At 39.4% G+C, this 14,589-nt stretch overlaps 1 protein-coding gene across 1 annotated transcript in view; it reads left to right on the forward strand.

Annotated features, from left to right (window-relative positions):
• adam19a (ADAM metallopeptidase domain 19a) overlaps positions 1–14,589 on the forward strand; it is a 142,087-nt gene that overhangs the window by 60,256 nt on the left and 67,242 nt on the right. The window contains exon 3 of the mRNA XM_087789723.1: positions 670–746. Coding sequence (XP_087645849.1) covers positions 670–746 — 77 coding nt within the window. The remainder of the gene's footprint in view (positions 1–669; positions 747–14,589) is intronic.

The following is a 14,589-nucleotide window of genomic DNA, read 5'->3' on the forward strand; positions in this document are numbered from 1 at the left end:
TAAAAAAACGTCAGAAAACGAATATACTTTTTATTTAAAGAAAAACAAAAAAAAAGTTATTAACATACGTTTTTATAGTTGTCTTTTATAATTCTGGTAGATGAAACATTCTGTCCTCATTACAAACAGATTGTGATGTCAGAAGTGCAACTGGAATTGGACTTCAAGGTATACAGGGATCATTTTACGCAATTAAAAGAAACAACCCAATCATTTAAAGGTGTAAAAATGATGTGCTTTAAGAAAAAGATTTCATTAAAACATATTGTTAAATCAACAGATCATTTACAGTATGTGATGGTAAATAAACTGCAGAATTAAAATACAAATATAAAATCGTTACAGAAACAGCAGCACTTGATAGAAGCTTGAACCCGAGTTCCATGATCATATGTAAAGTGGACAAATACATGAAGGTAAACCTTTCATCTTCAAAAGCATCAGTCTCATTTCAAGTGGGTTTATGGTAGTAAGGTGTGTTACTTGTTGTAATGTCCCTTCACTGTTGTGTAACGCTTTCATGAGAGCGTACCCAGAGAAGAGCAACAGCTTGACTGCAATCATAGAGAAAGATCGGTGCAAGTGGTTTAATGAAAATCCTCGTAAGCTGCTAAACCTTGAGCAGTGATACCTTCTGTTCTGACCCGATCTCTCTTCTTAATCCTCCAGGAGGTGCACCCAGCCAGAGGAGAGATAGTCCTCTCCTCCACTGACCTCCAGCTGGTGCTGCAAGTGGAACGGAATCAGTGAGTATTCCTACTTTTCCTCCTGTGCCAATCTGTGAGAGTGCTCTGTCCGGGTTATAAATCTGTAAAAGTTTCATTCAGTTGTGACAATGACAACCGAGAATTTAAGATCTGGTTTAGCTCTGAGGTACAGCAGCTCAGAAACAAGCTGCTGAGAGAAACCTGGAAAAATAAATGTAGTGTTTTTCTGAATTTACTTTATGGCCTTGGCTTGAATGGATAAGCTCAAGGTTTCTGAATCATAATAGCTTTTCAAATATTAAAAGTTGTAGATGATGTTAGTGAGTTTTGTTTTTGATTTAAAACTATTTTTTAATCGTGTCAGGGTTTGTACTCAAGCACTTTTTTATACTTTACTTACTGACTTTTTCCAATAAATCATGAAAACAGCTGTCAGAGCAGCAGAATAAGAAAAATGAATCAAATAATATCAGATATATAAACAAGCGAAGCTATTCAAAGAAAGCAGCGAGCACTGTACACGAGGAGCAGCGGAGATGATCTTCTGATAACATTGAATCTCAAGGACGTGCCGGGATAGCCAGTGTAACACTCTCAGACCTCGGACAGATGCTAAACTCAGTGATCACGAGAGCGGACGTTGCTCACCCAGCGAATGTCCTCAAGCAGAATATTTCTTGTTATGTGAGCTTAACACACACACACAGTCGCCTTCTACAACCAGCATATAGATGTTAAATATCCTTTGTAGTATTCTTACTTTTCTTTTATTCTATCTTTGTACTATTTTACTTCTTGTAACCTTTTTGAACAAGCTAAGAAAGACCTGACCTTGAACTTTACTCCCAGAAGATTTGTATTTTGGCCATCTTCGCAGTCATGACATAAGCATAAGTAAATCACTGAAACGATGAAACGCTTGCAAATATAAATGTCAACTAGTTTCACAATAGGATGACCTGACCCTGCAATGCATGCTGGGCCGCATCAACACATCGATCCAACATGCTTCAATTCAAGACTGACAGCACGCGTGTGTGGCGCATGTTTAAAGATCATCATGAAACACGCGATCTTTGAGGCCAAGCGTGTTATCTCCATGACGCAGTGTTCTTAAAGAGACAAACTGAATGATCAACTTGAAGTGTCAATGACATGGATTTTAAAACACCTTTAGAAAGAAGAAAATGTGTAGTAGTTTTCTTATACTTCCATAAATTACATTGTGATGTAGATGGTTGAGTTGTGTTGCTGTAAGTTGCTCAAATGCCGCCTTATTTTGCAACTTGAAATTGAGCAGAACCAAACAAGAACTGCAATATGAGTGAAGTTTTGAGAGGTTTGTGGATACTTTTTTAAAGAGAAAGTAATGTGTTGATTTAAGTGTGTCTTCAATCGATGTTTGACATCTATTGTATCATCAGTATGTTTCTTTTTGTACAGAACTCTCTTTTCGTTGAAATATTAACATTAAAAAATGTACTTAAGCCCCGCCCACTGTATGCCACTGGACAGCAGCAGTCATTACATCATCTGCATTGTCCCTTTAGTCGCACAGGATTCCCGGAGATGACCAAGAGTTAAGTTCGACTCCAGCCACTTCTGTAGCTGAGGTTCTGACGTATTTGGGTTTCAAAACCAATCAGTCACAACTTCATCACGGGTCATGTGGTGCGTAAATAATGCCAGAGTCAAGTACTCAGTCAAGTACTCGGACAATACTACGATTATATCTTTGTTCTTACAGTATCAATACATCGTATCGTTAACCCTGTATCGTGATACATATCGTATCGCCAGATTCCTGCCCATACACACCACCAATAAGTAATAAAAACGTAACACCATTCTTCAAACCATTTGGTAATAACATCGAAACAATTGTATCATGTCAATTGTGTTCCCAATGGTCCGAAGTAACAAAGGAACAGAAAAATTAGTGTGTTCAACACTTTAGTTCGTGAAACTATTTTCTTTGTGGCTTGTGAGCCAAACATTGCGACCTGAGTACTACAGAAATGATATTATTTTCTCTTTATATTGCATATCACTATGATAAAATACTATCAAGCACGTTTGTATGTAGCCCTGGAGGTGACGTCGCCAAAATAAATCTCTTCTTTTTCGAATCAGGTAGTAAATGTTCATAACTACAGTTTTTTAGTTAAGCCACTATGTGACGTAACCAAATCAATAAAGTTGATCTTTATTGACGAGCAGTGGACAGGCATTGGTTACAGGTGGATGTATGGAAAATGTTATTTTTACAGCTCGATCCTGTGAGTCCCCAGTGATACTGAGACAGTTCTTCAAGTCATTCGTGCTCAGCGTTCAATAATTCTTTCAGCTCCATCTTCTTCAGCTTCAGTCTCGACCGATGGTCATCAATGAATCAAATCATTAAAAAAAAAAAATCATCCATGTCAGCTCCGGGGCTCTGTACGTTTGAGTTATTACTGACATTAAATGACCGTCACTGGGAACCGTCTATGTTTATCTGCTCTGGTCCCAAAGCTCAGATTTCACCAGGACCGAGAATGTAGGTCAGAGAAAGAAGGGTACGATCTGTAAAAAAATTGCTTTGATGATGCGAGTTACTGGGAATGTTATTTTATATACTGGGCCTCTCCCACTGGGCCTGAGGATGGAAGTCAGCCAGAGTGAGCAGATTGTTTGTATCTGACTCATGGATGAAGGTACCATTTATAATCAAAGCCATTTCTCTGGCAATTGACATCTTTTCCTCCAATTCCTTCTAAACACATCAGCAAGATATGAAATTATGACTCCAAAAATAAATCTCTGGGTTAATAGTGAGCTTGCAGAGCATCAACATTTGCCAAGTTCTTTGAAATATTTCCTAAGAAGTTCACATCGTTCTAAAAACACATCAAGTTTTAAAGAAATCCTCAAAATCTGCCAAGATGGGAGGCTCGATGTTGAAGGTTTGAAAACAAAGAAAAACACTTTAAAACTTCAGGTTTTTTATTAGATACGACATGTGACGTTAAAGGACATCTGGTTGGTCATGGTTCATGAAACCATTTAAAAAATAAACTGCATTCTGACCATTTTGAATCAAGACCAGCATGAACGTCTCCATGACCCTTAGTTTTCTGTCAAGTTCTCAATTTTACTGACTGTTGTCTAACATGAAAACTCAACTCCAACTTTAATTTGGTTGATTTCTATTTATTTTCTTCGAGCTAACAACTACATAAACACCGTGGTTAATAATCTGTCCTAGTTTTCTGTGTCAAGAGGCAAAACTGAATCTCTCATTTTGAGCATCAAATAAGAATCTGTGCTTATGGGGACAATTTTTTGGGGGGGTCTTTCATTGCCATGGGAGCAGCAACGACTATGAAGTCGAAGCCTCCACGCTGAATAAAAGCCCCGTGTGGCTGCATCTCACAGTTGCTGCTGTATTAATGCCTAAAAGTGTGCGTCTAGAAGCGTCAACACTCACACCAGCCCTTGCAGGCGTATCACTCTGTTGGGGTGCGTTGCTTGTTAGGGGCCCCCCGGACTGAAGAGTGGCTGCGCAGCTGCTGGCGCAACGAGCCCCCGTTGATGAAAGAACCTGAGATGGCGGCCTGATCTCATTAGAGTCGCAACAAGTGTTGTTTTTCAGGTCTTTTCCACTTCATCAGAGGGTGAACGAGAGAACAGAGGTCTTGAGTGGAGAGCACCTGAGAAAAGATTTAGGCTTGGATGTGAATTGAAATGTAAAGACTAGTCAGTGAGCGACAGAATACCTGTTGACGTTTTCCTGAAATCTTTAGAAGATACTTAAGATCTAAAGAGTGCCATCGTGGCTTAACATTTCTTTGGTTGCTCACAGCAGGTAAAAAATGCTGTATTTTTAAGTATTTTTCACGTCACAACTCTCCGACATTAATGATGAACTTAATTAAATCTATGATGCCTTGAAAATCTTGAACGATGTATTCATGGTAGTATGGAATTATAAAGATAAACATGGATTCAATGATTTTCTATATCTTTCAGCTCCTTGAGGCTGAAAATGTATGTGTACGACTCTTTTTTTTTTATACACAGTACGACTTAAATGTGACTGAATTTGAAATGTCAATTGCCGACCCCTGCTGATTCACTGATTGGCTGCTTTCCCCATCTCACTCACCACTTTATTTTCTTTCCACGTCATAACATGAAAAATGTAGCCACTTTCCATAGCTCTGGACTGTGTTGATTTCTAAGGAACCTCTTGCTCTCTGAGTACCTACTCAGAACTGCAGCAACACCTCCTGCAGCGCTGAAACTTCCTGGTCTTGCTGACGTTCAAGATTTATTCTGTGTTTTTTTTAAACGTGTCCATTACAGGGTTGTGTGACGCAGGTGCAGGTAGTGAGACAAACTTTACTTACTGTATAACGTATGTCTGCCATATTTAACCTGGTGATTCTTCTGAAGTGTAGAAGAGAGGATAATCATGAATACAAATTGTCATTAAAAAAAGGAATAAATAAAAGGTTCAAAAATCGATAATTTCCCAGGGGAGCACATTAACTGTATTTCTGAGGCCCCCTTCACTTGAGAGTAAATCTATATACTCTATATACTTCTGTGACTTTTTCTCATCACTGCAGTAAAATAAAATAAAAGTAAACAAATTATGACAACTTTGTATATCTAAATAAAATAAAAATAAACAATTTAGCTTTTATAACGTCATGGTATTATTACACTTCAACTTACCTTTCGTTGTCTTTTCTTTTCCTTTCCTTTTCTTCTACGTTTTTTAAGTTTTGGTTTCTATTTTTTATCGAGTTCCTTAAAGCAGGTTAATGAATATTGTTATTGTATTAGAATTATTATCGTTTATTATAGCTTATATTGTTTATGTCTCCAATGCTGCTACATTAGAATTCAGCCGCACTTATACAAAACATGTAGAAAACTTTTTGGTAAGTTTGTATTCCGCTCCTATACGCTGTCATATCAGTGTTTTCCTGGTAAACAGAAAACAAACTCAAAGAACGTGGCATTATCAGGCGCGACAGTTGGTTGTGCGCAGATTTGTAAATTACAAACAGAGCCCTCGATGTATTCGCCATCGCCTGAATGAAAGCGGTGTTATCTACATTCAGCTGAAAGAGACACAAACAAGCAAAACTAATTTATTGAAACCAGGGGAGTTATCGTTTCCGACGACCTCCGTGGATGGATGTCGCCGCGGTGACACCTTATCATGTTGGTGAGAACCTGGACTGCCGCCGGGGGTTGTTTCATCTGCGATGAGGTGGAGGTCTACGGTGTGTTCAGGGAAACTTGCTCGGGGCAGGAAACCCGACAGTGAATTAAAGTCGCTCTGGAGGTGAGACTCCAAGAACACAACTTTTGTGGCGGGGAAAGCAGTTTATACGACGTCTCCGGGCAACGCTTTATTATCCAGCGCTTTCATCGATTTTTCCAGAGGACCTGGTTTGTTTGAACTTGGCTGCTGCCCCACAGTGTCTTCGCTTTAATACTGATTCAAATCAATAATGAGCTTTGTTCTCTTAATCCCTTCTAATCCAGCCCGCCAAGTCATCTGAGATGATGACTGGCAGCTCTGACACGGCCTGCGGGTATTTGAAAATCTAAGGAAGACTTTCAGTGAGAGCTGAAATGCTTCAACTTGCAGGGGAGAGGAAACGAAGGGGGGCTGAGAGGGAGACCTGCACATCAGGACCAGGAAATGAATTGTCCTTTAAACGCTCAGTGGACTGTGATGGGAGACTGGAGACTGAATGAAGCGTCCGCGAGGGTTGGTCTGCATTCAGATGGGGGGAGTGGATGTGAAGACAGGTGGGAACAGTTGCTTTAAAAATGTATGAATCATCATCGTTCGAGCTCCACATGTGTTCAGGAAGCAGTTGGAGCAGCTGTCCAGCTCCTCACTCGTGCTACGAGACCGTGAAGTGACTCAGATGCGACTGTTTCCACGGGCCTGCTTTAGCTCCATGTTTGCTTAACTTACGCATCAGAACTGCCTCCATTGGCTGCTCTGACACAGAAGAGAGTCAGAACATTTCTGCTCACCACCGTGTTTGAATCCCTATAGATTTTCTCTCATCATTTGTCACAGTGTGACCTTCTCAAACCGACCAGAGCGAAGACTAAATCCTGCAGGACTTTGTTGACATTTCTTTTTTTTGCGTCCCCCCCAACTCAACTCATCGATGACTGATGGCCAGAATAAAATCCCACTTCACCAATTTTCCCCACGTCTTGTCCAACTCTGGACGACTTTCCAGACTTTCACAATGTCATGTTATGTTAGTCCTCCACTGTTTAGGTCTGTGAAAACATAACAAAAGAAGGACTAACAAAATGGTAATGGTTAGGTAAAAATGACAAAAAAGTAAAATGATGGCATGATGATTCTATAAAAAATAATTTAATAATTTAATGTAAATAATACAGTATAATATGTATACTTGTATTTTAATCGATAAGAACATCTCAGAAAGAGTGAAAATACAAAGACATTCATTCTTAAAACTCAAAAAGTCAAATTAAAAAATAAACTCGTCATTAAAGACCATGTCAGTGATTTTCTTAGATACCAACAAAGGGAAGCATGTGACCCGGGGGCCACACTTCGTCTAGGTCTTATTTGAACCTTCAGTGAACCCTCTCATATGCCACAAATCTTTAAATTGAACTAGCTTTATTTCTTCTTTCTTCTTCCCGTTTCAAGGGTCCCATCAGTCAATAATAATAGCCAATGTTTTCCACACACATTTTGGAAAACAAGCCTGTCTGCTTCAGTTGTCGTCCTGTTTCTCATACAGACGACCCTGAGATTTGACTATATTTAGTAAACTTTAACAGGGCCGGGTCTAGGCAGGGGCAAGAGGGGGCCTGGCCCCCTCAAATAAATGTTGTGCCCCCTCAAACTTACATGTAAGTAAGTAAGTAACAGCACAATGCCCCCTCAAGATTTGTGGCTGCCCCCTCATACATGCCTGTCTAGACCCGGCCCTGAACTTTAAACATTTTTGCACTCAGTGATTCAGACTGAGTTGGTATTGATGAGCCAGTTTGACGTAGTGCACTTTGGGAGTTTTGTCCTTCTCTGGGATTGTTTTTCTGATGTAACATTAAATAAACCATAAGAAGAAATGACCTTTAGCTGAATTAAAGTACATCTAAATAGGCTTAAACACAATATACCTGAAGGATACCTGGATTCAAATGCAGTGGATGACACGTTCAGACTCCGTTTTTACAAAGACATTTGCTGTAAACAATAAAACGCTGGTTAGTCTAAGCGAGTTTAACACTTTTTCGTCGGCGCTGAGTTTCTGTCAACGACAGGTCCAGATGTTCTCTTCATACACAGCCGCCCAAGCAGTCGACCTTGTGCTTTCTCTCGACGGGAGCTGTGAACCTTGAGAGTGTGACGGGCGCCAAAACGCTGACAGAAAACTTCACACACGGCTGACGGGACAAGAACATGAGTTGCAGCCAATTAGAGCCAATGTGACAAACACAACGTTTGTCTTCGCCGGAGTGTGTGAGTACACTATGTTGACAGGTCGAGGTGTGTTGTGACGTTCTGTCTTCATGTCGGGTCCCTCGATCTCGAGGAGAGGAGGCTCGCCTCTGACCGAGGGAGGAGCAGAAGAAGGAGTGTGAATGGAGTCTCGTCTCTTTCTTCAAGAGCTTCTGTGTTTACTCAGGGTGTTCTCTGGGCTCTCCACCAGTCGTAGGTGTTGCAGGAAGATTACAGCATCCAAGGAGAGAAATCTTCAGAGAGTTCAGTGGAGGAAGTCGAGTTGTACTGGAAACAGATTCTGTGGATCCTGTTAAACATGGAACTAGTAGCAGATTTTTAGTAACGCTAACTTGGTTATCAGTCTTTATATAAAGTTAACTTTAATTACACTTGAACATGACGACAATGCTGACTTGGCAATTTAGATTCAGAGCAACGGTCTCAAGCTTGCAGGTCATGTATGAACGCAGGTAGAGCAAGGGACGCCATTTTAATTCAGCGTCACATGGTCAAGAAATAAAGATCAAATTTGACAGATTCTTAAAATATTATTTTTACACTACCTTGCTATTTTATAATATTCTATATTTACACTTTATTGTATTTTTGTCCAAAGTTTATTTTTATTCTATTGATGTTGTGTTTTTGGATCTATTTTTTCTATTATCTATTAGTTTAAGATTTTATCTTTTGTCAAGATGGTATTTTTGTAATTTATCTTATCGGACTTTATTATGTGTATTTTTCTTTGAAAATTGGAGCTTTTAGAAATGCACATTTTCTCTGGGAACGATGAAGTAAAAGTATATCTATCTTTATATCAATCTATGATGAAAAATACTTCTCACACACATTTGTAGTGAAACCACACACAACTCCATAATATATTAAACAACTAAATCTAAATTGACTTTGTAAAAGACAGTTTAATTGGAGCCCCCGATTAAGGGGGAAAAATAGATTGTTTTCTTTTAACTTAACTATAATTCTCTAATTTACTCCCGCAAAAAATATGTGGTTTTCTTTCTGTCTTTCCTTCGACAGACCAAGCCTCTAACCCTGAGTAGCTGGGATCGGCTTTTATACTTGGTAAAAGCCAAATATAATGAACAAGTTGTTTGTTTTATTTATTTTTAAAAAAAAGACAAAGTGGCTAATTTGAATTCCCAGCAGGAGCTAGCCTGTGCGGAGCGAAGCAAAGAAAACCTGAATAACAAAACATTTATGAAAGGAAAACACTTAAGAGAGTTCTTATGGAGGAGGTTGTTTTTTTATTCTCCGATTTTCAAGTGCGACATGGAGTTCAACAGAACGGCAGAAAGCATGTTGAGTTTGTCAACAACTATAACACAATTGAGTATAAAATAACCAGCATGTGGCCATTTCAATAGAAAAATCTGATTATATCCGGGTTCAAATACACAAGTAGAACGTTCCAATGTTTGAAGGAAACATTTGCACACGCTGCTCTAAAGGATTCTTGTTTGAAAAAGAAAAAACAGTCTAAGATGATTTGTTGCAGGAAATGTGTCTGGAAGTGTGTGTGACACAAATGTCAATATGCACAAGTTTTCTCTGTCAGTAGGGCAATGGGCCACTCTGTCTTTCTTCCCCGTCCTCCATCTCTGCCAGTGTCTCTCTGCCAGCTCTTGGCCCGCCGTCGTTTGTAGACACAACCAGCATCTGGCAGAGCTTCCAGGCCTGTTGTGTTGTTTCAGCTGGACGATAAATACTGTTGGAACTGAGCATGGAGACATTATGAGGCAGAATCAGAGCGAAGCACAGAAGCAGCAGGGAAGTGTGAACAAGAGTCACATGACTTTAACTTCAATTGCATTTTATAAGAAAGCAACGCCAGGTGCATGAGCGACCTCCCGCTGTCTTAGTGTTATTTTTCTCTTAATGTGATTCACTGTAATGTTTTTTTCACTACTTCCATACATAAATCACCTGACACTCAAACAAGACCCATAATGCACTGCAATTTTTTAATGGATTTTTCATTTAACGTTGTTTCTCAGTTTCTATGAATTCTATACATTTCAATTATATTTCTATTTTGGACCTAGTGGACTTTTAAAAGCATCCATAAAACATTCTGCTCAGTCCTTTCAGATAAATGTTTTGTCTCTTAACAGAACGTCACAGTTGCAGATATTTACACAATAAGAATTTAATTGCAAAGAAAAAAGTGTCACTAATGCCAGAGGTTCAACCCGAGTGCTATGACTGTACTTGGGCCAAATAGTAAGCTTTTCTAATGGTTTAAAAGTCATTCGTCAAGATTATTTTGAACAACAATGTCTCTGGACATCCCTCTACTGTCCCTGAAGACACAAACAAAGCACACAGCAGGCTGAAACCAACCGTCTTCTCCCCACATCTGTAATCTTCAGCACCAAAGTGCACCATAAAACCCCGTCACCCACTATCACGATGACTTAAAGTGTTCCTGAACGTCGGCTGCACTCAAATATATTTCCAAATGGGAAAAGTGCAGTGAGAGTGAATAGTAGGAGGAAGTTGAATACCCCCCCACCCCCCCAAGATAAATGGTTCTTTACCATATTAGTCAATATTAAATACTTGAGAAAAGTGTTCGAGCAGTTTTAGGTTTTTTCTTTCCCCCCTGAAGTGAAGGACATCATTTTCTCTCAAGGCTTCAGAATCTGAGGGAAACAAACAAGTTATTGTTTTGAAATATTAAAGAAATAAAAATGAAAAACAGACATAAAATGTCTTAAGAAAATCAATTCTAACGTCTGAAATATGTGGTAAGTATTCCCAAGCTTGTGTATTCATGTTTTAATTGATGATTGGTGATTTATATCCTATCCGTTATTAGCAAGTTTCTGCGTTCATTTGTTGACAAACCAAAGATAAAGGCTCACATTGTGTTCTTGTTTTAACATCAAAAAGTCTCTCAATATTTCGATCGTATCATGACTGACAAAATTCCCCAAAACATCACAGAAAATAAAATAGAATTATAATAATAATGCCAAAATGTTAATTATTTTTATTGTTAATCTGGTAAAAAATGACGATCCTAACATCTAAAGGTCAGAAAAACATTTGAAAGTGCTCTTGAGAGCCTCTGTCAAGGTCACATCAAGGTCACACAGAACGATGATATTTCCTCAAGCAAACAAATGACGACAGGAATTCAGTTGTTCAGCTGAAGCTTTTATTTCTCAGCCTGACAATTAATGTGACAATAATTCTGTCCTTTGAGTGCCTGAGTTTCATTCCAGTTCATATTTTCGCCACCATGACTCATTAGTAGAATATCGGGACGAACAATATCTCACAGTGGCGAGCAAACAAGTGCGTTCTGTTGAGTGCCAGATGTGAGAAACACAGGCCACATCTGGCGGTTTCTCCTCCTCTTGGATACAATCGGTTTCAACTTTTTGGCATTTTCAAAGCCGATTGTCGTTTTTTAATCAGTCACGTTCATCAGTTGTTGCTTCCTGTGCTGCTGTGGCTGTTAAACGCATCCTTTCAGATCCTTCAATTAAAACAGCAGGTGTGTTTGTGAAAGACTTACCAGAGCGCTGATAGAGGCTTATTTCCATCCATCCCTTTTCTTTTCTCTTCAGTTCCACCGGTCCAAGGTCAGTTCTAATTATTAAGGATCCAGACTTTCCTCCTCCAGATCTTGTGCGTGAGACATCACCTCTCCACAGTGTCCTGGGTGCGCCCCGGGGCCTCCCCCCTCTTCTGAGAAACATGCTAAGGCACACGTGATACTCGAGTGTGGTCCAGCAGACCTCTCTCTGAGGATCCAGAAACCCTCTGGAGGAAACATGTTTCAACCGTTTGTATTCACGCACTTGGTTTTGGTCAATTCATGGATGAACGTATCAAAGAGTACAAGAGTAAAGGTTCCATTAAGAGCTTAGCCGAGCTTTTCTTTCTCAATCTCTTAGCTTAGCTACAAAAGTGCCCTCTATGTTCAAACACAGCAATGACATTTTTTACCTCCTTCCCTCACTCGTGAATAAGACCCAAGATACTTGTACTCCATCAGGGAAAACCTTCATAGGAACGCATAGATCCGACTTGTAAGGTCCCGATACCGATATCTGTGCTTTGAGTGTCGGCCGATACCGATCTGATACCAGTGTTAAAATATAAATTTTCTTCCCTATTGTGAAATAAAACTGCTTGTGCTATAATAAAAAGCTAAATTGACTAAATATAGATTCATAAAGTTAGTAATTATCTGCTCATATAAGTAAGTGGTTTCTAGCGTGATTTCTCCTCCAAACATCCGCTCACATCTTCCATGCATCAGAGCCGCTGCGTGACGTCAACACAAATATACTTATTAAATATAGTTATTAAACTGCTTAGATCGGATGCGTGGATCGCAGCTTTTTCACCGATACCCAAGAGGCTGGATCGGACAGATATTTAATACCAGTGTTAAATCGTTGCAGCCCTAGACCTTTATATAGCTGAACCATAGAATACCATATTTCACACTTGGCTATACATTATTCCTGTGGAAAAGTTAGGACGGAAGCAGGAAGTCATTTTCCATTATTACATCGGCCAAGGAGCTTACGTGATCATCAGTGCCATGTCTGTCTTCAGATGGATTGAACTGTGATTAGAATTCAAAGTTGTGTTGGTTCAGGATCAGACAACTATATTTTAGACTTGTTCATTCTGGATTTCATGGTCTACTGGTCTTGGTTGACCTGGAACTACAACAAAGACCAGCCGTCCTCTGCTTTGAGAACTCGACATGCCTTTCTGGTTAGAGTTACACATTATTGTGTTAATAGAAGACATTTTGTGCATCACGATCAGTTCAAGATTCCTGTGAGACTCTGGTCATCCATGAGGTGTCGCGTCACTGCTTTTCCTAGATTTCTCTCGGTGTCCACTCAGGGTTCGCTCACATTCGTCTTCTCTCTGTTTGTTGACATTCAAAAGCCAAACAAAACTCCTCAGCAAAAGTGTTTTCCAAAGGTCAGGACTGCCATTCTTGGAGGTTGGTCTTTGTTTCCTGGCCTGGTGTTAGTGTGTCTCCGGAGCAATTTAGACGTCTGTTGATTTGTTTCTTACCCTTTGACCTTCAACACATGTCAGCAGAAGACTTTTTTCTTTTCATTTCAAGATCCAGCAGTTGTTGCCTTTCCTGGGCAGATATATTAATGTGAAGTATGCTGGGTGATCATCTGAGCAGGAGACATGCTCTTGTTACGAGATCATCACACGATACATTCAGAGAAAACTATTTTAACAACATTATTATCTTTAAACTCCTCTATCATGTGACTAACAGACAGAACACATGGAGCAATGGCACTGTTTTAGCCACTTTAGGTGTAGTTTCTTATCAAAAAAAACATGTACTGATTACTTTTAATCTTTTAAACTTCGAGATGAGTGTTAACAGAAAATTAGGTGGGTGAAATAAATTGGGTGAATTAACCCTTCAAAATGGAATGTATTCTTCTTCTGTCATGTCATAATTGTAAAAGTGTGATTACCTAAAGTTGGGGTTTCAAACTTGAGACCAGCGGCAGATTTAGTTAATTCCAAAGAGATAAAAAGCGTGTTCAATTCTAATCAAAAGCAGTTAACAAAATGACAATTGTTCAACTGGAATTCCAAGGCAGCCGGACCAGCCTTTAAAACCTGAATTATTTTACATTTAATTCGAATCTGATTGTTGCTGTGTGGATAAATCTAGATCAGATTACGATCAAGAGTCATTGAGAGAAACAAACTGTGACTGTGGTTAGATAAAAGAAGTCAAGCCTGAGTCAGAATCTCAGTAACTGCTTATGTAAATGTTCAGACCTTCATGTTCTCAGACTTGTTACAAAGCTCTTCTTGCGTTGCCGGTTATTTGGTGAGAGATGTTTCATCCTCATCAAAAACTCGTGAATCTAAACTGGACCATCGTTAAATAGATTTGTCGCACCTTTAAAAAAATAATTTTCCATGTATTAACTTATTTAAATCCCCTCAATTATATCGTAAATGCATTTATAGGAGGAAATCTAATGTCATGTAACAAAAATAAAGGTGGAAATGGTCAACAACCTCAGCAACAACTAAACGTGCTCAGACACAAGTTCAATAAAGAAAATATTTCTGGGAGCAATAAAGTTGGACTGTGTTGTTGTCCTGTGGAGGAAATCTCTGGAGCTGGACACAGAAGCTGAAAAGTGGAGCTGAACAAAGCAAACAGGGACGATAATCTATAGTGAACCGGCGCACCGTTATCCTGGTTGTCAGCCGTGAATGTCTGGCTGAGGTTCACATGTTTATCAGTGAACCAGAGAACATGCCCTGATGCGCAGTTTATCCCCATGGATACCACTCCCTTCCATGCGCCGCTGTAAAGAG

Source organism: Callionymus lyra, chromosome 4 (assembly GCF_982586985.1).
Source record: "Callionymus lyra chromosome 4, fCalLyr1.hap1.1, whole genome shotgun sequence".
Taxonomy (NCBI): Eukaryota; Metazoa; Chordata; class Actinopteri; order Syngnathiformes; family Callionymidae; genus Callionymus; species Callionymus lyra.